General features: G+C 36.4%; 1 protein-coding gene across 1 annotated transcript in view; it reads left to right on the forward strand.

Moving 5' to 3' along the window:
- Window positions 1-21,547, forward strand: part of LOC121414225 (oxygen-dependent coproporphyrinogen-III oxidase-like) — a 29,418-nt gene that overhangs the window by 2,459 nt on the left and 5,412 nt on the right. Inside the window, exons 2-12 of the mRNA XM_041607328.1 lie at window positions 2-131; window positions 1,971-2,037; window positions 6,057-6,158; window positions 10,839-10,886; window positions 14,017-14,091; window positions 15,358-15,476; window positions 17,062-17,131; window positions 17,773-17,895; window positions 19,594-19,705; window positions 20,142-20,221; window positions 20,728-20,807. Coding sequence (XP_041463262.1) covers window positions 97-131; window positions 1,971-2,037; window positions 6,057-6,158; window positions 10,839-10,886; window positions 14,017-14,091; window positions 15,358-15,476; window positions 17,062-17,131; window positions 17,773-17,895; window positions 19,594-19,705; window positions 20,142-20,221; window positions 20,728-20,807 — 911 coding nt within the window. The 5' untranslated portion in view covers window positions 2-96. The remainder of the gene's footprint in view (window position 1; window positions 132-1,970; window positions 2,038-6,056; window positions 6,159-10,838; window positions 10,887-14,016; window positions 14,092-15,357; window positions 15,477-17,061; window positions 17,132-17,772; window positions 17,896-19,593; window positions 19,706-20,141; window positions 20,222-20,727; window positions 20,808-21,547) is intronic.

Genomic DNA, 21,547 nt, shown 5'->3' on the forward strand with positions numbered 1-21,547 from the left:
GACTGACTCAGATCCTGTTTGGCTTCACCGATTGCCTGTAGGAGAAAGAATATAGCTTAAACTGCGTGTCTACTTGTAGAAGTCGTCACACAAAACATGGCAACAAGAATCGGACTTCTCCTAAAATATAGGTAAGATGGTTTCTGTATGAATGTTTTCTGTAAAGCATAAAATATGCATTTAAATGCCCAAGTTAACTCTAACAACTGGTTACTTTTCTGAAATTTCTGAATTAATTTTTAGATAGGAACAGGTAGACAGTGTTGTGTAATTTTTGTTCATGCCATTTCCACCAAACTTTGCACAAAATTACTTACATGTAGGCCAAATATGAAGAAATTTGAAGCTTAAAAAAGGTTTGAATATGGAACTATTTAAGGTTCATGTGCACATATTTTCCTTTACTGGAGATCGCTGCATTGTTAATCATGAGGAATGACACAAGAGATTTGGCCCTCTGATTACAACAAAGGATCACAACATCAATTAACATCCCTTTTGTTCCCTCAAAACCCATTTTAACTTAAAGGTCAAGTCCACCTCAGAAAAATGTTGATGTAAATCAATAGAGAAAAATCAGACAAGCACAATGCTGAAGATTTCATCAAAATCGGATGTAAAATAAGAAAGTTATGACATTTCAAAGTTTCGCTTATTTTTAACAAAATATGAACGAGCCAGTTACATCCAAATGAGAGAGTCGATGATGTCACTCACTATTTCTTTTGTTTTTTATTGTTTGAATTATACAATATTTCAATTTTTACAAATTTGATGATTAGGACCCCCTTGCCTGAAGCACAAAATGTTAAAGTAATGGAATTCCACGTGTTCAGGGAGGAATGAAACTTCATTTCACATGACAATGACGAGAAAATCAAAATATTTCATATTTCAAACAATAAAAAACAAAAGAAATAGTGAGTGATGTCATCAGAACCTCATTTGCATACCGACCGAGATGTGCATATAACTGTTTTGTGAAATGAAGCAAAACTTTAAAATGTCATAACTTATTTTACATCCGATTTTGATGAAATTTTCAGTGTTTTGCTTGTTGAATTTTTCTCTTTTTGTTCAAATCAAATTTTTGTTGGGGTGGACTTGTCCTTTAATAAGAATGCCTATTACAATACCTACAGTTGAGGCCGAAAGTTTACATACACCCATGGAATTCAGTGAAAAATGTTTGCCAAACATTCTAAAATTTACTATAACTTCAGAAATATAAATACTACCATGACGAATTTGGTGTCAAATGAAAGAGCATATTAAGCTCTTTCACATGATTGGGATGCGGCTGGGATTAAAGTAAATTTCAGGTGGAATTTTTTTTTTTAAGAAAAAAAGTAATATTCATGTCAAATGTATTCTATTGTTATTATATTTTCAAACATTGTTTCATAGAAATATATGAATGTCCAATCTATGATTTATATTACTTTTTCTATCATGATACGTCACCACTGAACAAAAAGTGTAATCTGAAATATTTGTGTTGAGAAGTAACTAGCACAAATATGAAAAGTTTTTGTCAAGTTTTTATTTTCAAATTGTCTAAAATATGAAGATTTTTGGAGAAAAATTACACCTAAATATATAAGATACGGTAAATTTTATCATGTTTGGCAATTGTCAACTTTTTAGAAAAAATCATGAGTGTATGTAAACTTCTGGCCTCAACTGTACATGTACATATTGTTCAGAAAAAGTATTCAAAAAATGAAGAAATATTTATATTCCAGCCACTGTATTCTTTTTTTTAAAGCTAGTTGTGCCCTTGTATCTGAAAAAAAAAATATGCAAAATGTCACCTTAAAAACATATTTGCCCAAAGGTTGTAGTATCTAGACTAAATCAAATCTCATTCTTAATACATGTATTCACTTGTGCGCCCTGAGTATCTGTAATGAGATGGATAAGGTGCCTAATAAATTGCATTTATTATTATTATTATATTTATGAAACAGAAAAGTTGGAGCATTATGTGCTGTAGTTGGAGGAGGGATTATCTGCCATGGTATCTACAAGACAAAGGTACAGTATGCAATGAGCCACCCCAAAATCACCAATAAGTTTATTTATGTATTTATTTATTTATGTACGTACATGTATGTATTCATTCATTTATTTATTTATTAATTCATTCATTCATTTATTTATTTCGGTAAAGAAAAACATTGCACATAGCAGCCTTACGGCTGAATTGCGAAAAATTCCCAAAAATAATTAATACATACAATACACATACAATAGTTGATATGATATAAGATATTGAGATAAGACTAAACTCTGATCTCGATTCAATGGTAAGGATTTAACAAATGAATTTACTAATGAATATTTTTTAACATATTTCAAAATGGTTGCTTTGGGATGTACATGTCAAATAGATATGGCATCTTTCATATAATTCATGTACCCAATGCCAACCAATCACCTCTGCTGCCATAATTATACTACATGTATATGATCATAGGAGAGGCAGCCAACTGGCCTGTGTGTATTAGGGCATTTTTTCGGTGCCCAAAATGAATTGAGATTCTTATTATTAAGTTTGTATCATAAAGCACATCCCGAGCTTTCAAAATGGTACATAACTTGTCAAAATTGATCAACAGTGTTGAAGGTAAACAACAACACTACAATATCCAGCGAGCCTTGAGAAACAACCTTATTAATGTAATAATTATGTTTTATCATTTGAATTCACAAGTATCTAAAAGATGGCATAACTTGGAACATTTTTATTTATGTTCATTTTCTGTTGGGGTTAAGGCACTCTTGGCACCACTGTAGTGAGAAAGCATGATATTCAAGAGTTCATGCATCAGCCTTACCTCATAAACCAAAGCATTTCATGCCTGAATAGGTTTGAGGCTTGTTGGAAATGGATTGACAACATTTATGACAAGCCCATGCTTTCATTGTGTTTATGCCAGTCAGCCAGAACATTGCTTTACCTGAATAGCTGTGGGCCAATCATGACAATTAGATAACTGAACAAAAGATATTAGGTAGCATAAAGATAGCTTTGCCAGGGTAAAAAGCTATTGGCGAATCGTGATGTCGCAACTGTTATTACAGTTTTTGGCATATACCCAAAAGTTAAAGGGCAGGGCCCCGTCTTACACAGAGTTGTGATCGATCTGATCGATCGCAACTATGGACAACCAGCAACATCAACATCTGAAATGCATGTTGTTTCAAAATATTTTCTAGATATGCTGTGCATTCATGTACTCATCCTTTTCTCACAAGTTCAGTGTGCTTTTCATTGCTTACAAAAGACATTGAGTACAAGTTCCTGCAAAATGAATTATGGCATTGATGGATTTGCATAGAGTTACGATTGATTGGATCAATCGTAACTCTTTGTACGACGTAAGACATGATTGTACATGTATACTGTGCATCTCAGTTTTTTACAACCATAGTCTAAAAAACAGAAGATGTGTACTGTGCGTTTCAGTTTTTGTCTCACCTGCGAAGCAGAGTGAGACTATAGGCGCCGCTTTTCCGACGGCGGCGTCAACATCAAATCTTAACCTGAGGTTAAGTTTTTGAAATGACGTCATAACTTAGAAAGTATATGGACCTAGTTAATAAAACTTGGCCATAAGGTTAATCAAGTATTACTGAACATCCTATTAGAGTTTCATGTCACATGACCAAGGTCAAAAGTCATTTAGGGTCAATGAACTTAGACCATGTTGGAGGGATCAACATCGAAATCTTAACCTGAGGTTAAGTTTTTGAAATGTCATCATAACTTAGAAAATATATGGACCTAGTTCATGAAACTTGGACATAAGGTTAATCAAGTATCACTGAACATCCTGCACGAGTTTCACGTCACATGACCAAGGTCAAAGGTCATTTAGGGTCAATGAACTTTGGCCGATTTGCGGATATCTGTTGAATTCCCATCATAACTTTGAAAGTTTATGGATCTGATTCATGAAACTTGGACATAATAGTAATCAAGCATCACTGAACATTTTGTGCAAGTTTCAGGTCTCATGATTAAGGTCAAAGGTCATTTAGGGTCAATGAACTTTGGCCGAATTGGGGGTATCTGTTGAATTACCATCATAACTTTGAAAGTTTATTGGTCTAGTTCATTAAACTTGGATATTATAGTAATCAAGTATCTCTGAACATCCTGTGCACGTTTCAGGTCACATGACCAAGGTCAAAGGTCAATGAACTTTGGCCCAACTGGGTGTATCTGTTGAATTACCATCATAACTTTGAAAGTTTATGGATCTGATTCATGAAACTTGTACATAAGAGTAATCAAGTATCACTGAACATCCTGTGCGAGTTTCAGGTCACATGATCAAGGTCACAGGTCATGTAAGGTCAATGAACTTCGGCCATGTTTGGGTTTTTTGTTGAACAACCATCATATCTCTGTAAGTTTATTGGTCTAGTTCATAAAAAGTAGACATAAGAGTAACCGTGTATCACTGAACATCTTGTGCGAGTTAGAGTAGTATTCAAAGTCAGCACTGCTGCTATATTGAACTGCGTGGTGCAGGTGAGACGGCCAGAGGCATTCCACTTGTTCACATCATATGTTACAAGGGTTTGTGGATTGCTGTAGAATTGAAAGAGGCATAGTTTATCTATCTATATATATTTGAACTTAAAGGGGAATGAAACCTTTGGAACAAGTAGGCTTGTGTCGAAACAGAAAAATCAAAGAATAAGAACAAAGAAAGTTTGAAAAAAATCCGACAAATAATGAGAAAGTTATGAGCATTTGAATATTGCAATTTCTAATGCTACATGGAGATCTTCCCATTTGCAACACGGCAAGGATGTGTGATGTCACACATGAACAACTTTCCCTTTGATGGACTATGAAATACCCTGAAAATGTGTCTTTTTGCTTTTTCGTATGGTGATACAAACTCTTTATCCATGATGTATTCTTTAAAAATCTGTATTACATGCCCTCCTATAGAAAGAATACATGTTCTACTGATAGATGTAATAAAAGAGGCAATTTAAGTGAAATATATACTAAAGTAATGGGGAGAGTTGTTCAAGAGTGACATCACACATCTTTGTTGCATTGCCATTGTGAGGATTTCCATAGCATTAGTGATCCAATATTCAAAAGCTCGTTACTTTCTCATTATTTGTCCGATTTTTCTCAAACTTTGGCGTTGATCTGTTTCTTTGATTTTGCTGTTTTCACACAAGCTATCTTGCTCCTAAGGTTTCATTCTCCTTTAACCCTAAAAAGACTGGGGGGGGCTGATTCAGCCCCCCCCTCGACATTTTTCGCGATAAATCCGCCATGCGAAATTTTTTGACCGCGTTGCTCGCTGACATTTTACTTTCAAGTCTCATGCAACTTTTGAGACCAAAATTGTGACCCCCGGGTACGCGGTTCCGAAATTACGCAACATTTCGTAAGTGCATGCAGACCCAAAATTACTCAAAAATGTGAATTTGTGTACAAATCCAATGCAAATAGTGTTCTTAGCCAAAATTCATAAATGTATCATTATTTTTCCTTTTACTGCTTAAAATCAATCAATTTTATCTTTTTTATGGTCAAAATAAATTCCCCGACAATTTCCATTGAAAAAACAATAAAAAACAAAAAGTCAAAAAACAAAGAAATACATAAGAAATTTAGAAAACAATAGAATACATAAGAAAATAAATGTGATTTTTAATTTTTTTAAAATCAATTTGATCAGATGCCTATCTAGAGTATGTGAAACAAAAATTAGCATTTCAGGGGCATTATTTTATTAATTAGAGCAAACTTATGATTTTACGCATAAATTAGCATAATTAATGAGACATGAGATTTTTTGCAGAATTTGATGTTATAGATTTGTAGATAATGCCATGGGTAACGCGTGTGCCAATTTTCGTCGCGATTGCGCGATCGACGGCCGAGATCATAAGGGGGGGCTGAATCAGCCCCTCCCCAGTCTTCTTAGGCGTCGAAATAGCCCAGTCTATTTAGGGTTAAGCATGTATTATTATTCCAAGATGAGACTTTAATCTTTATCTCTTTTTCCTCAAAGAATAATTTGGTACTGGCCAAGACAACATTGGGATCATCTTCTGTCGCCCAGGCCAAGGAACTTATGGCAGATCCTATCACTGATATCACGATTCTAGAAAAGGTAATACACATGTAGAAGTCTCCAAACAATGTTCATGTACATGTATGTATTGTTGTAAATGGGGTAAATGCATTAAATAGAATTGCATTTACGTGGCTCATCTCTATTGGTGTTTTATTGAACTGCCACTTTGTCTTCTGACAACTCGCCCAATCACCACATGGCCTGATTTCATTTAGTCTAATGCCATTCCGTCCATTAACATTCCGTCCAATAATCATTTGGTCCAATCATCATTTCATCTGAACACCATTTCGTCTATGACCATTTCGTCTTATAACCAGTTGGTCTAATATCCATTTTGTTTTCATTCATTTTGCGCAATCAATGCTTAGCGACTAACGCTTACCAATTAGACCAAATGGTATATGGACTAAATGGCTATTGGACCAACTGGTTATTAGACGAAAATGGTGAGTGTACGAATTGGCAATTAGACCATGTGGATAGTGGACGAACTGACAGTAGATAAAATCATAGTAGACGAGTTGGCAATTGGACGAATTGGCATTAGACCAAATAAAAATAAACCGGTGTTTTGGCATGCACTTTAGCAGCAGTAAATTTTATGGTGCATGGCACATTTGATACTATGTTTACTAAACCCATTTTTTTTTGGTATGGGTTTCATGTGGTGCAAAGTTCAAATGCATAGATAGGGGCATTTACGAAAAGCATTGAGCAAAATTATGTATTTCGACCTCTACTGTTGAACCTCATACAGTTTAGTTGCTTCCAGAATTAATATATTCTACCTGTAACTATATATATACATATTATATTTGTGGACAAGTTTACAAACATACATCATACAGAGCTCGCAATTAGAAGGATGTTATCCTATTCAGTAGGATATTTTACGGGGAAATTGACAATACATGTAAGTAGAATTTCCCCCCAAAATATAATTTTTTAACTTGTAGGGATGATGATTTTGGGGGGTAATTTTTTTTCAAAATTAAAAAAAAAAAGATTTTATGCTTAAGAATAAGATGAAAAGAAATAACGAATGGGATTTTTTCACAATTAACTTTGGCAGCTCAGGTAAATGAGAGGTTACCAATGAATGGTAGTACGGTTTATTTTCATGATGGATTGTACATGGTGGCCAATGCAATCAATCGTAAAGATATTCTTATACGATGATTTCTGGGCGTTGTGTTACGGGACCCAGATCTAGTTTGTAAATTATTTAAAGGAAACCAAAACCCAAGAAAAGAAGCAATCTTATTGGAAAGAGTAAAATGAGGGGAACAATTTTTAAAAAGTTTCATCAAAATCGGTTATGAAATAAGCAAGTTATGGACGATTAAAAAGTCTTGTTGCGCTCACTTGTGGATCCTCAAGTTGGCAAACGTGCTTCAAAATGGCTGATTTTGTAGACAACTCTCCATTTGTTTTGTACACAAATTTTCAGATTTCCCCCATTATTTTACATATTTCACATTATCTCCTGACCTTGACTGTGAATTATATGTCCCCATGACATATATTGTGCTCAGAAGGAGGCAAGATGTAATTTGAAAGATAATGAGGAAAATCTAAAAAATTGTGTACAAAACAAATTGAGAGTTGTCCACAAAATCAGCCATTTTGAAGCATGTTTGCCAATTTGAGGATCCCCATTGAAAGTACAACAAGAGTTTGTTAGAGTCCATAACTTGCTTATTTCTTAACCGATTTTGATGAAAGTTTTTTTTTTAAATTTTTCCTCTCATTTTACTCTTTCCAATAAGATTGCGGCTCGTCTTGGGTTTTGGTTTCCTTTAATTTGAACATTTTCTTTAAAGGCCCGTCTCCTTTATGCATGATGAAATCTTGGGATCAAATGGTCGCATGTACTGAAATTGTACAATTTATGGATGAACCATTTCTTACAGGAAGTTTGATGCTGGGCATACATGTAAGGAAATTCAGGATTAAAAGGTATAGGTGTACGGTGTGGAGCGTTGTGACCCAGTGGATTAGTCTCCGGACTTTGAAACAGAGGGTCGTGGGTTCAAATTCTAGCCATGGCGTAGTTTCCTTCAGCAAGAAATGTATCCACATTGTGCTGCACTCAACCCAGGTGAAGTGAATGGGTACCTGGCAGGAATTTATTCCTTGAAATGCTGAGCACTGGAAGCTACATGTACATGCAGCTGCTTGAGCTACAGCCGGGTAATAATATCCAAGTCCTTTGAAAGCGCACGGAGACGTATTCATAATGTGTTATGCGCTATACAAAAGTGGCTATTATTATTAAAAGTATACAGTTAAATCTTAAACCATATCTGTGTATGAAGCTATTGTTTGACGTCTCAATTCTCTTTATATCATGGTAAGGAAAAAAATTTGGCAAATTTAAATTTGTCACTTTAGGCAGGGCTCGACACTAGCGGCGGTCCGACGGTCCCAGACCGGTAAAAATCGCTGTCGGGCCAGTAGATTTTCAGAAATTGGAAGATTTACTGGTCCGACATGACCAGTAAAAAATATCATTGTCGGGCCAGTAATTTTTCCAAAAATAGCAAGATTTAAGGGTCCGACATGACCAGTAATAAAAACCATTGTTGGGCCAATAACTTTTCCAGAAATGGTCAAATTCACAGCAAACCATTCCCCCCCCCCCGTTAAATTCTGCCATTCACACACAGAATACACACAGAATGAATCGCACGTAAGTGTTACTAGAGTACTATACAGCATGCATACAGTGTACATGTAGTCAGCCACACAACTCACATGGTAAATTCTCCACTGGCCGCACGAACGAAGCCTGGCTAAACTCTGGCAGAAATCTCACAGAACTGTCAAAATTCAAGGTTCATACTCATGAAAGGCTCTTATAATGTCCATATTTCCTAAAAATTGGAGCAACTCTGTCATTTGTAAGCAGTAAAAGGAGAAATTTTCACTTCTGTTTTGGTTCAAACAGATCGGGTTTCGGGTGATATCGTCTGAATACATAATAGCCCCACATATGCATTTATGTGTGTGTTGATACACTTGGTATCTGACTTTCTTTCGTAGCTATTTTAATTGAGCCAAAAAGAAACTGATAAATTATTTATAATAGTAGTTTTAGCTTTCTTCCTATCTTTCTTTCCTTCTTAATCTTTCTTTGTTTCTTCCCTCGATTTTTTTGTTACTGTCTTTTTTTTTAATTTCCCTTTTTTCTTTCTATCCTTTAGTATTTCCTTTTTCTCTCTCTCTCTTTCTTTCTGATATTTTCTTTCTTTAGTTTTTGAGTCCATCCATCCTATATTTATCTCTTCTTCCTTCCTTTCCTTCCTTCTTTTTACCCCTTTCTTCATTCTTTGTTTCTTTCTTCCATCCATCATTTATTTACCCTTTCTTTTTTTATTTCTTTTCTCAGCCCTTTCTTTATTACATTCATTCCTTCCTTTCTTCTATCTGTCTTGTTCTTTCCTTTTTCCCTTTGTTAATTATATCCTTTTACATGTACCTTCCTTTCTTTTTTTTGACTGCTTCCTTTATTCTTCATTCCTACCTTTCTTTGTCTCTCGGTCTTTCTTTTTTTTCTTCCTTTCATCTATTCTTTTTTTATAATTGCTTGCTTCTTTCCTTCCCTTCCTTCCTTTATTTCTTTCCTTCTATCTATCATTTTACCTTTCCTTCATATCTTCCTTAATTCCTTCCTTCTATCTATCATTTTACCTTTCCTTCATTTCTTCCTTAATTCCTTCTATCATTTTACCTTTCCTTCATTTCTTCCTTAATTCCTTCCTTCTATCTATCATTTTACCTTTCCTTCATTTCTTCCTTAATTCCTTCCTTCTATCTATCATTTTACCTTTCCTTCATTTCTTCCTTAATTCCTTCCTTCTATCTATCATTTTACCTTTCCTTCATTTCTTCCTTAATTCCTTCCATCTATCATTTTACCTTTCCTTCATTTCTTCCTTAATTCCTTCCTTCTATCTATCATTTTACCTTTCCTTCATTTCTTCCTTAATTCCTTCCTTATATCTATCATTTTACCTTTCCTTCATTTCTTCCTTAATTCCTTCCTTCTATCTATCATTTTACCTTTCCTTCATTTCTTCCTTAATTCCTTCCTTCTTTCAATCCTTCCTTTCTTTCTTTTTTCCGTCTTTCCATCTCTCCTTTTACCCTTTCTTTCTGTATAGCTTCCCTCCCTCCCTTCCTTCTTTCTTTCTTTCTTATATTTGTTCCTTCTTTATTCCTTTCCTTTTTTAGTTCTTTCTTTTTTTTCTTCCTTCACATCTATCCTTTCTTTACCTTTTTTTCTTCCTTTCTTTTATTCTTTCTTTTCCTTCCTTCCTTCCTTTCTTTCTTTCTTCGTTTCTGTCTTTCTTCGTTTCGGTCTTGCTTTCTTTTTGTCCTTCATTTTTATTTGGGGGGGGTAACGAAAGGCTAGAAAAATAAACTTGCGCCTTTTCTTAATGTTTTCTTTATTTTTTGGGACCAGTAGATTTTAGGTTCGGACCAGTAAAAATTTGAAAAACTGGGTATCTACTGGTCCGACATGAATAGGTTGGACCAGTAGAAAAAATTGTTAGTGTGGAGCCCTGCTTTAGGAATGCTTTATTATATATTATTGCTTTATTTTTTTTATTTCAATATTTGAAGTATTTGATATTTGCAGCCTTACCAACATTCTAATGAATAATGATAAATTAATTAGGATTTTTTATTTATTTATTTTTTCCCCAGGAGGACAAAATGAAAGCAAAGATGGAACTCTTCATTATGAAAACACAGGTATGTGAACAAAGTATGTTGCACATTATCAAGGAAAAATGGCCCAGGGGCGGGGGCCTCTTGTTGTGTACATGCACTACCAGAAAAAGGTCATAAAAAGGTAATTCCTGGGGCCCGTAACATAAAGCTTAGCAATGATCGTAGAACATTTTTCTACGATTGATTTTGTTGACTACAATGTACGGTCAATTGTGAAAATCAAGCGTACGATTAATCTCTAACCTTTGTGTTATGGGGCCCTGGTTAAAGGGGAAGTTCACCCTGACAAAAAGTTTATTGTAAAAATAGCAGAAAAAATAATAAAAAATATTGCCGAAGGTTTGAGAAAAATTCATCAAATAATTAAAAAGTTATTAGAATTTCAATTATTTGATTTGTGACGTCATATGCGAGCAGCATTTATACATAGCGAATGGTAAAAAATCAATGAAATGTCATTTTCTCAGAAAATTGAAAATGGTTTTCACTGTAACTTTTGTATATCAATAGACAAATCATTTCACACCTGATCATGAATAGAAAACAAAATTAAGTCATCAGGAACCATACAAAATTTGAAATTCATACATTTTATATTACATAACACATGGGGCAGCTGCTCGTTTATGACGTCACAAATCCCAAATTTTGAACTCTAATAACTTTTTTACTCTTTAACAGATTTTCCTCAAACCTTCACCAATATTTTTTACTATTTTTTCTGCTATTTTTACAACAAAGTTTTCTTCAGGGTGAACTTCCCCTTTAAGATACAATACTTGCAAAGCACAAGGATGCCTTTTTTCATCTATTGTTCCACCCCTTTGGAACTCCCTCCCTTCTTTTTTAGCTTTGTGATTGGTCCCTTATAACGTCCCTTATAATCTTCCCTTATAACTCACTTATTTCTAGATTAATCGAATGACCCTGCCCCTATGAATTTTTTAAGCAGAAATATTGCGCAATACAAATGTAAGTTATTGTCATTATTAAAAAAAAAACACTAGAAATGTAGAAGAGGGTATTTTTTAAGAGGTCCAAAATAAGGTAAATGGTAATATTTGTGGAATTTACATGTATTTTATTGGAATTTAGGGTGCATGGTGTTTCTTCTTCCCAATGTTGGTCTGGATTGATTTTTGTCTCACATGCATAGCAGAGTGAGACTATAGGCGCCGCTTTTCCGATGATGGCGGCGGCGTCAACATCAAATCTTAACCTAAGGTTAAGTTTTTGAAATGACATCATAACTTAGAAAGTATATGGAAGTAGTTCATGAAACTTGGCCATAAGGTTATTCAAGTATTACTGAACATCCTATAAGAGTTTCATGTCACATGACCAAGGTCAAAGGTCATTTAGGGTCAATGAACTTAGACCATGTTGGAGGAATCAACATCAAAATCTTAACCTGAGGTTAAGTTTTTGAAATGTCATCATAACTTAAGAAAATATATGGACCTAGTTCATTAAACTTGGACATAAGATTAATCAAGTATCACCGAACATCCTGCATGAGTTTCACGTCACATGACCGAGGTCAAAGGTCATTTAGGGTCAATGAACTTTGGCCGATTTGGGGCATCTGTTGAATTACAATCAAAACTTTAATTTTGGATCTGATTCATGAAAATTGGACATAATAGTAATCAAGTATCACTGAACATCCTGTGCAAGTTTCAGGTCACATGATCAAGGTCAAAGATCATTTAGGGTCAATGAACTTTGGCCGAATTGGGAGGTATTTGTTGAATTACCATCATAACTTTAAAAGTATGTTGGTCTAGTTCATAAAACTTGGACATAAGAGTAATCAAGTATCACTGAACATCCTGTGCGCATTTTAGGTCACATGACCAAGGTCAAAGGTCAATGAACTTTGGCCATAATGGGGGTATCTGTTGAATTACCATCATAACTTTGCAAGTTTATTGATCTGACTTTTGAAACTTGGACATAAGAGTAATCAAGTATCACTGAATATCCTGTGCAAGTTTCAGGTCACATGATCAAGGTCAAAGGTCATGTGAGGTCAATAAACTTTGGCCACATTGGGGATATTTGTTGAATTACCATCCTATCTCTGTAAAGTGTATTGGTCTAATTCATAAAATGTGGAAATAAGAGTAACCAAGTATCACGGAACATCTTGTGGGAGTTATAGTAGTTTTCAAAGTCAGCACTGTTGCTATGTTGAATCCCGTGATGCAGGTGAGACGGCCAGAGGCATTCCACTTGTTTTTATCTAAACTCCCTTGAAAAGGGGCACAATTTTTTTTGTATTTACACTTTACAGAATGCTGGTGAAGATGTCTTAATAGGGTGTTATTTTACAAATGGGACATATTCATGTTTATGGGTGTTTGACAAAAAGAAATGAGTGTATGGGTGCAGCGATATAGTTTACCCCCCCCCCAACCTGGGAGAAACCGGTGTGTGGGCTCAGTTGGTAGAGCATCTGTCTCACAACCGGGAGGTCAGGAGTTCAGGAGTCCACATCCCGGCCATGTCAGACCAAAAAGACATTTAAAAGATGGGAATTGCTGCTACCTTGTTTGGCGTCCAATAACACAACAGATAGAGATACATCAATCTGGCGCTGCAAAAGGGTGAATTATCAAGTTTTCAGGTTTAGTCTTTTCCCATGTTTTTTCACTGATTTCACTACAACAGGCTCTCAATTGTTACGTTGAGACAAATTTGTAAAAATACTCTTTTTTGTAAAAAAAAAACTCTTTCCCTTCTAAGAATACTTTTTTTTTGCTGTAGAACGTTGACACTGCTTCTCACTGGCAAACATGTTGGTGCATATTCCATGGTCAAATTTGCCTGCACTCACCAAAGATGTGATAAGAATTCATTCTCTGCAATATCTCCAGACAAGGTTATAGAGAGAGCTGTGGAAATACATGTAGGGGGTGAAGGTTTGAATTGGGATGGAAATATATTCAGGGGGTATGAATGAAGATAGTGTCCCGGGGGGGGGGGGGGGGGGTGATGAATGGCATAGAAAAAGAAACAGGATTGGTTGGGTACTGTTGAGATCTGCTATCTATCTCACATTTCTGTGCACACTAGCATGTACTTTGTTTCTATTGTTGATATTTCAGGGGTTTCATTTTATTTGTGGCATTTCCTTTATTGCTTTCAGGCCAAAATCTGCAAAGCTCTGGAGGAAATAGAAGGAGAGAAGAAGTTCAAGATTGACAGATGGGAAAGATCGGAGGTACGTTTCACCGTTTCTTTCTAATCCCTTTGAAATTTGAATATGATTGGGCCTGTTGCAGATTGAACTTATCATCATTCTCTGTATCAATTTTAATGTAGGGAGCAGACTTTTAGACCATCAATTTCAAAATTTGTTTATAGTATAAGTACCCTGTTCTATGAGGTGAATATTTCTGTAATATTACATCATAGAAGACATGGTAGAAGCAAGTGGAGGGGGAGAGTAGGAGGGTTGGGTTGAGGATGGAGGAAGCACTGATTGGGAAAGTGGAGGGAGGGGGTAAGGGTGATTGCTGTGAGTGGGAGGTGAATCCAGCCACCCCCGTTCAAGGGAACACAACTGGATTTAAATCTTTGGCATGATGATGATGATGTTTATGATGATGATGATGATGATGAAATGGGAAGGCTAATGAAAGGACATCATTGGCGCCAATCAAAAGGTCTTCTGTTAAAGGTCATGGCTATGGTGGCCTTGGGGTGATTTGGATCAATTTCTCCCTCTTTTTATTTCGTTTACTACTTGAACAACCAAAGGGGAAAGGGTGATCACCCTAAGCCCCCCCCCCTTGTGGGACCCATCGTGACATTTGCTCAAGCGACAATTGCTTCGATGGAAAATCTGCATGTTATTGCCAAACATGAAATATCACCTCCAGAAGTAAATAAACCATAATCCTTATCTTCCATTATTCTGAACCAAAAAGTCTATTATAATCCTAACTGTAACCCTATGCCCTCTGCGATATTAACTCTTTGCCCACTTTGTTCGGCTTGAGTCACATACAGTAGGCTGCCAAGTTCGACACAAGTCACAGTCTATTCACAATACACACAGAGTGTTTTAAGTCAATTGTTCATGCACACATACACAATAATGATGTGTGCATCGACAGCATCGCATCGTACTATACACACACAACAAAAAAAGACCCTACAATCTTATTTACCCCCCCCCGCCCTCGACATTTTTAATTGAAATTTTGATCGCGTATGACGGCCAAGATTATAAGGGGCTGAATCATCCCACTCTCCTCCCCCCCCCCCCCCCCGGCCATCTTCTCAGATGTCGAAATAGGCCAGTCCATTTAGAGTTAATGTTGCACCTTGAAATTCATGTGGCACAAGAATGATTCTGTCCGTGGCAGGCAAAGATATGACAGGAAGAAAATGTTGCAGGAGCATAATCATGTAACCATGGGGCATCACTAAACTCTCACTATAAGTCCACTCTGGGTTATCCCTTCTCTTTTGCATGTTGTAGGGAGGAGGGGGTATCACCTGTATCATGGAGGATGGAGAGGTGTTTGAGAGAGCGGGTGTTAACATCTCGGTCGTACATGGCAAGCTGTCCTCCAAGGCCGCTGCACAAATGAGAGCAAGGTAGATATGTGGTCACCAGTCTGTATCCTGTGGTTTATTTTCAGTTGGTCTAAAGCCAATTCTTCCAATTGCCAACTCGTCTACTATCATGAAAATCAAAAATAATGAAAATCCATAATTTATTGTTCGAAATAGACAAGAAATGAAATACTCCGAAAATTTGCTTTGCCCAACTGATCGTGGGCCCGGCAGCCACCGTACAGCGCCAGATCGACGAGGCTCTATCCCTTTAATTGTTGAACGCCAAACAGGGTAGCAGCAACTCCCATCTTTTAACTTCTTTTGGTCTGACGCGGCCGGGGTTTGAACCCCCGACCTCCCGGTTGTGAGACGGACGCTCTACCAACTGAGCCAACACACCGGTTTTGGTCTACCATCAGTTCATTGACTATCCACATAGTCTACTTGCCATTTTGTCCACTCGCCATTTATTCTAACAACTAGTAGGTCCAATAGCCATTTAATGAATGAGAAAAAAAAGGTATCAGACCAACTGGTTATGAGACGAAATGGTCGTAGACGAACTGGTGATTAGATGAAGTGATGACTGGACCAAATGGTTGATACACAAAATGTTGATGGACGGACTGGCATTAGATTAAATGAAGGTAGACCATATGATAAGTTGATAGTTGTCAATTTACCTATCCTACAGCACCATTCAATATAACATAATGGACGGTGGTGATCCTCATACATCAAAATCAATCTTATTATATTTAACCTGAAGCTTTGTAGTCTTGACAAAGTTGCATTGTGTGACATTCCATGAATTGGTTGTACTGTAGGAAATAGAGTAGGGTGATGAGGAATTTCGCCCTCATCAACGTCAAAATCGCCCCCTGAAATTTGCCAAATGAGTGCTTTTGGGCAACTTTCTTCTCTAGAGTTGCCCCCTAGACCTGCCATAAACATTCAAGAAGAACCTTTTGAAAATTGATACGCATACAATACAACAGAATGATGATATTTGTATTTTGATACCGTATGATTGCATGTTGCATAAAAGTAGCCCTTCAAATGAAAGGAATAGCCGCAACTATTCAGCAACTGTTCTAGTGTGTAATAGAATAGCACCACCCCTCCACTGTAGGAAATATACAAGAGTGATTTGCCCTCATCATCGTCAAAATTGCCCCTAAAATTCCCCAAATGGAGTGTTTTGCGGCAACCATCTTTCTTGAGCAGCCACCAAGATCTGCCCAAAATGTTCAAGAACATTTTAAAAATATACATTCTACATACAAAAGAATACTAATATTTGTATTCTAATAGTGCATAATTGCATGTTTCACAAACAAGTAGCACTTAAAGTAAGAAAATGGTCCCAACTATTCAGCAACTGCCCCAATGTGTAAAACAGCCCCTACCCCTTCCCCTAAAAAGTACTACCCAGCTGGTTTAAACAATGTTCTTATTAAAAAAGCAGCAAAATGTAGTGATAATGCATTATCAAGAAGATTGATGAATCATTACAAAGATGCTGTAACACTTGTTGCTATGTCAGATGGTGCTTGTTTATCTCTAGAATAGTGTTGGCAACGATGTGCTCACAATGCTTTATCTTACTTTTCATTTTATTTAGGGGGAAGCCCCTGACACCTGGCAAAGAGCTCCCATTCTTCGCTACAGGTATCAGCTCTGTCATTCACCCAGTAAGTACTCTTTTTGTTTCTCGGCTACCTTCTTTTTTTCATTACTGACTTTGGCCCGTATTCTGGTTTAACCTAATAGGCCATGGTTTAACCCGGAGCTAAAATTATGCGAAGCAAATAGAATCAAAATTTTTCTTCTGTTTACTGTGCTCTTTTCTGATTCCTTGATGGCGAAAGATAATTTAATCCATTCCAGACAATGATTTGAGTGTCAAACATTGTCAAACAAGTTTATTCATTGAATCTTTACTTTAGGGATCTATGCCATGATTGGCTATTCATAGTTTAAAATCAATTAAGACCAGGGGCCCATAACACAAAGCTTAGCAATGATCGTAGATTGACTACAGTGTACAATTAATCGCTTACCTTTGTGTTACGGGACCCAGTTTGTATTTTGGTATTTTCCCAAACCATTAATACACAGTCCTACATCTGCGTATGCCCTTTTGTGTTAGTGATCATCAGAATTATCGGCTTTCAGCTAAGATTCCATGATTTCACAAAGATAAGTGCATTTCAGTGTCCCAGACCTAGCTCTATAACAATATGGTGGCAATTAACCTTGTTTTTGAAGACTTTCTCATGAAATAATGTCTTGCTGCTACTACTTTCTTTTACCTTTATTCCACCTTCCACAGCGCAATCCCATGGTGCCTACCCTGCATTTTAACTACCGTTACTTTGAAGTGGAGCAAGACGGAGAGTCCCAGTGGTGGTTTGGCGGGGGTACAGACTTGACCCCCTACTATTTAGATGAAGAGGTATGTATTTGAGCGTTGTGGCCCAGTGGATAAGTCTTCTGACTTTGAAACAGAGGGTCGTGGGTTCGAATCCCAGCCATAGTGTACATGTAATTTCCTTCAGCAAGAAATTTATCCACATTGTGCTGCACTCAACCCAGGTGAGGTGAATGGGTACCTGGTAGGATTAATTCCTTGAACAAATGAGCGCTGAAAGGCAGCTCGAGCTAAAGCTTTTGTAATAATAATAATATCACCTCGTCTTTGAATAGAATATTTCTAGATAGATGGCGCTATATAGATGCCTTTTATTATTATTGTTATTATTATTGAAAGGGATCACTTCAGTGGTTCTTGATTCATGCTATCCTCATTTCAGGGCCCCATCTGACAAAGAGTTCTGATTGATCCAGTCAATCGTAACTCTATGGAAATCCAATAGTGTCTTATTTTCTTCTTACAGGAAATTTGCAAAATGTCCTTTGTAAACAAAGGAGAACACACCAAATTGTCAAGAAATCAATGAATTTATGGATATACATTCATATCTAGAATTTTTTTGTCAAACAAACATGCATTTTATATGTTGACTTTGCTTGCTTTCCATAGTTGCGATTGATCAGATCGATCGCAACTCTTTGTAAGACGGGACTCAGATGTTTTAGAAGTGGTTGGAGGCAACAAAGACTGCACCCACAACAATGTGTGTGTAAATTTAGAGTAAGGTGCAAGTGATAAAAAGTCTCAGCTGTTGTTTGGACCTTCTTTGGAGGGGTACAGACTTGGCCCACTTATGTTGGAGATGAAGAGGGAAAAGGCTTAAGTGCGATATAAAGGGGTACAAACTTGACCCCCTAATATCTACATGAAAAGGTAAATCACTGGGGAAAAGGCTCAGTGGTGATATGGAGGGGTACAAACTTGACCCCCTAATATCTACATGAATAGGTAAATCACTAGGGAAAAGGCACAATGGGGATATGGAGGGGTACAAACTTTACCCCTACTATCCAGATGAGGTAAAAGCATTAGGGAAAAGGTGAATTGGTGATATGGAGGGGTACAGACCTGACCCTCTTATGTTGATGAAGTGGTAAGGCATTGGGGTAAAGGATTGTTGATGGTATTGAGGGGTACAGACTTGAACCCCTGTTATCTAGATGAAGAGGTAGAGACTTAGGAAAAAGACTCAGTGATTGTGGCTTTTAAGGGGATCCAAACTGAATCGATCATCTTGAATAAAAATGAAAAAGTTATGTCATACATGTACACCTTCAGGATAAGTGCTTGATATTTTTGGAAAAAAAACATCTTCACTTAGTTGAATCTAAATTATCCCCCCTAAAATTTCACTTGGAATCATGTAAATGGTGCTTGTAAACAAACTAGAATTTTGAAATAAATTTCAAAACTAAAAAAAAATCATTTGCTCCAAAGTTTTAACACATTCATTGTTAAATGTCTTCCAAATATATATACATTCAAATACTTTGACAAACACATATGACATTTTAATGAATATATTCTAAAGATTTTGCTTTGAAGTATGTTCATGTAGATGGTTGTGAAACTAGCCATCATTTTGAAATGCATTTCATAACTAGAATAGTAATTGGTTTACCCAACAATTTGAACTTAAAGTTTGATGTCTCCCAGATATAAGAACATACATGTACAGTCATGTCATTTTGAGAATCGATCTTGTATTTCCTCTCCCAGGATGCAACACATTTTCATCGAACGCTGAAGGCGGCCTGTGACCTTCACGACCCCGAGTACTATTCAAAGTTCAAAGAATGGTGCGACAACTACTTTGTTGTGGAATTCAGAGGTAAAACAGAAACTGTTCAGTTTAAAGGGGAATAAAACCCTTTAATGGGTATGCTTGTATGAAAGCCAAAAAATGATAGTTTGAGAACAGTTGGACAAATAATAAGAAAGTTAAGAGCATTTGAATGCTGAAATCACTAATGCTATGGATATCCTCCCATGGGTAATGCGACCAAGATTTGTGATGTCACAGAAGTACATGTATACCTCTCCCATTTGTTGAAAATGCTGAAAATATACCCTAAAACATCTGTTTTGGCTTATTCTTATAATGCAACAAACTCTTAATTTCTTCATAATATATTTTGTGGAACCCCCATAATGTGCCATCCTATGGGGGAAAAATTTTGGATCTGAGTGCACTCCTGTCAAGACGTGCACACTGGGCTTTGATGCATGTAACTCTTGATTGTGATCAATTTTTTATCACTCCCTAGGTGAAAGGAGAGGTCTTGGTGGAATATTCTTTGATGACGTCGATCAACCATCTCAAGAAAAAGCATTTTCATTTGTCAAAGTAAGTGAGAATTACCTTCTTTCTCTCGCTCTTTCTGTAAAATGACTGCTGATCATTTATTTCATTTTGTATTGATTAGAGTGTCTGCATGTCCCCAACAGAGAATATAACTGATGATTTATCATTCACAGATATCTTGTAAATGTCTGTAAATTTTATTTTCATTTCTTCATGTTTTTGTTTAACCATATGAAAAATACTACATGCTACATATATAGTTCTGGACTTTTAAAGAGGAATTATTAATAATAATGTTAATATAAGTATATTTACCCAGGGACGCCACTTCAGTTCTGAAAACTGTACTCCCAGCGGGTCCTGCTATTATTATCATTACCCCGGCTTTAGCTTGGCTGCCTAGGCACTCAAGCATTCAAGGAATTTCTTTCTACCAGGTACCCATTCATTCACCTCACCTGGATTGAGTGCAGCACATTTGCTGCATTAATGTTGACATATGTATTTAATTCTATTTTATTTGGTTTGATTTATTGATTTGATTGCAGAGTTGTGCAACGGCAATCCTACCTTGTTACATTCCTATTGTTACCAAACACATGAAAGATCCATATGGATACAAAGAAAGGTGAGTACATTCGATTTCTTACATCCATGAAGGTACAGAGCTTTCCGGAAGTCTAATTATCACCTTTAAAGTGATTGGTTAACATTGGTTTGACTTAAAAAATCTGAGCTAGAAGGTCACACTTGTCACCTGTGTCTGTGATATGTTACAAAAATGGAGCCCAGAAAAATTGCGGTTGAAAATAATTAAGTGCTTCAAAAATTGAAATATAAAGTGACCGGAAACACCATCTTACTTTCATCCCATACACTTATGTGTACTATTTAGGTGTCTATAAGATGCCTATTTACAAAATCAGGGTTTGCCTTGTAGTTTTAGCTTTTCATTCTCAATAATGGTTGTTTTCAGGGTTTACATGCACTTGTGCACAAATTTCATCTTGGTTTGAGAATTTTTTAAATCGGCTGCTCACAAAGTTAAACAATACTTTAATCCTCAAATTGGCAACAGCTATAATTATTCTGCACATACATTTAAATAAAAAAGAAAAAATCACAGAAGGGAGCGATCCAAGTGTGAGACATGGGGGTGGGCTCTAAAAGAAGACGGAAAAGTGTCGGACATCACCCAAATGACACAGCATTATGGCAGAGAGCCATGAAGGAAATGAACAGCCCAGGGGTCGGTTTCATACAACTGTTATGACTTTGCCATAATGGCAACTACCATGGTAACAGGACTCAGCAGGCAATCATAGTCAAGGTTACCATGGTACATGTGGTTGCCATAATGACAAAGTT

This window comes from Lytechinus variegatus, chromosome 4, assembly GCF_018143015.1.
Source record: "Lytechinus variegatus isolate NC3 chromosome 4, Lvar_3.0, whole genome shotgun sequence".
In the NCBI taxonomy this organism is placed as follows: domain Eukaryota; kingdom Metazoa; phylum Echinodermata; class Echinoidea; order Temnopleuroida; family Toxopneustidae; genus Lytechinus; species Lytechinus variegatus.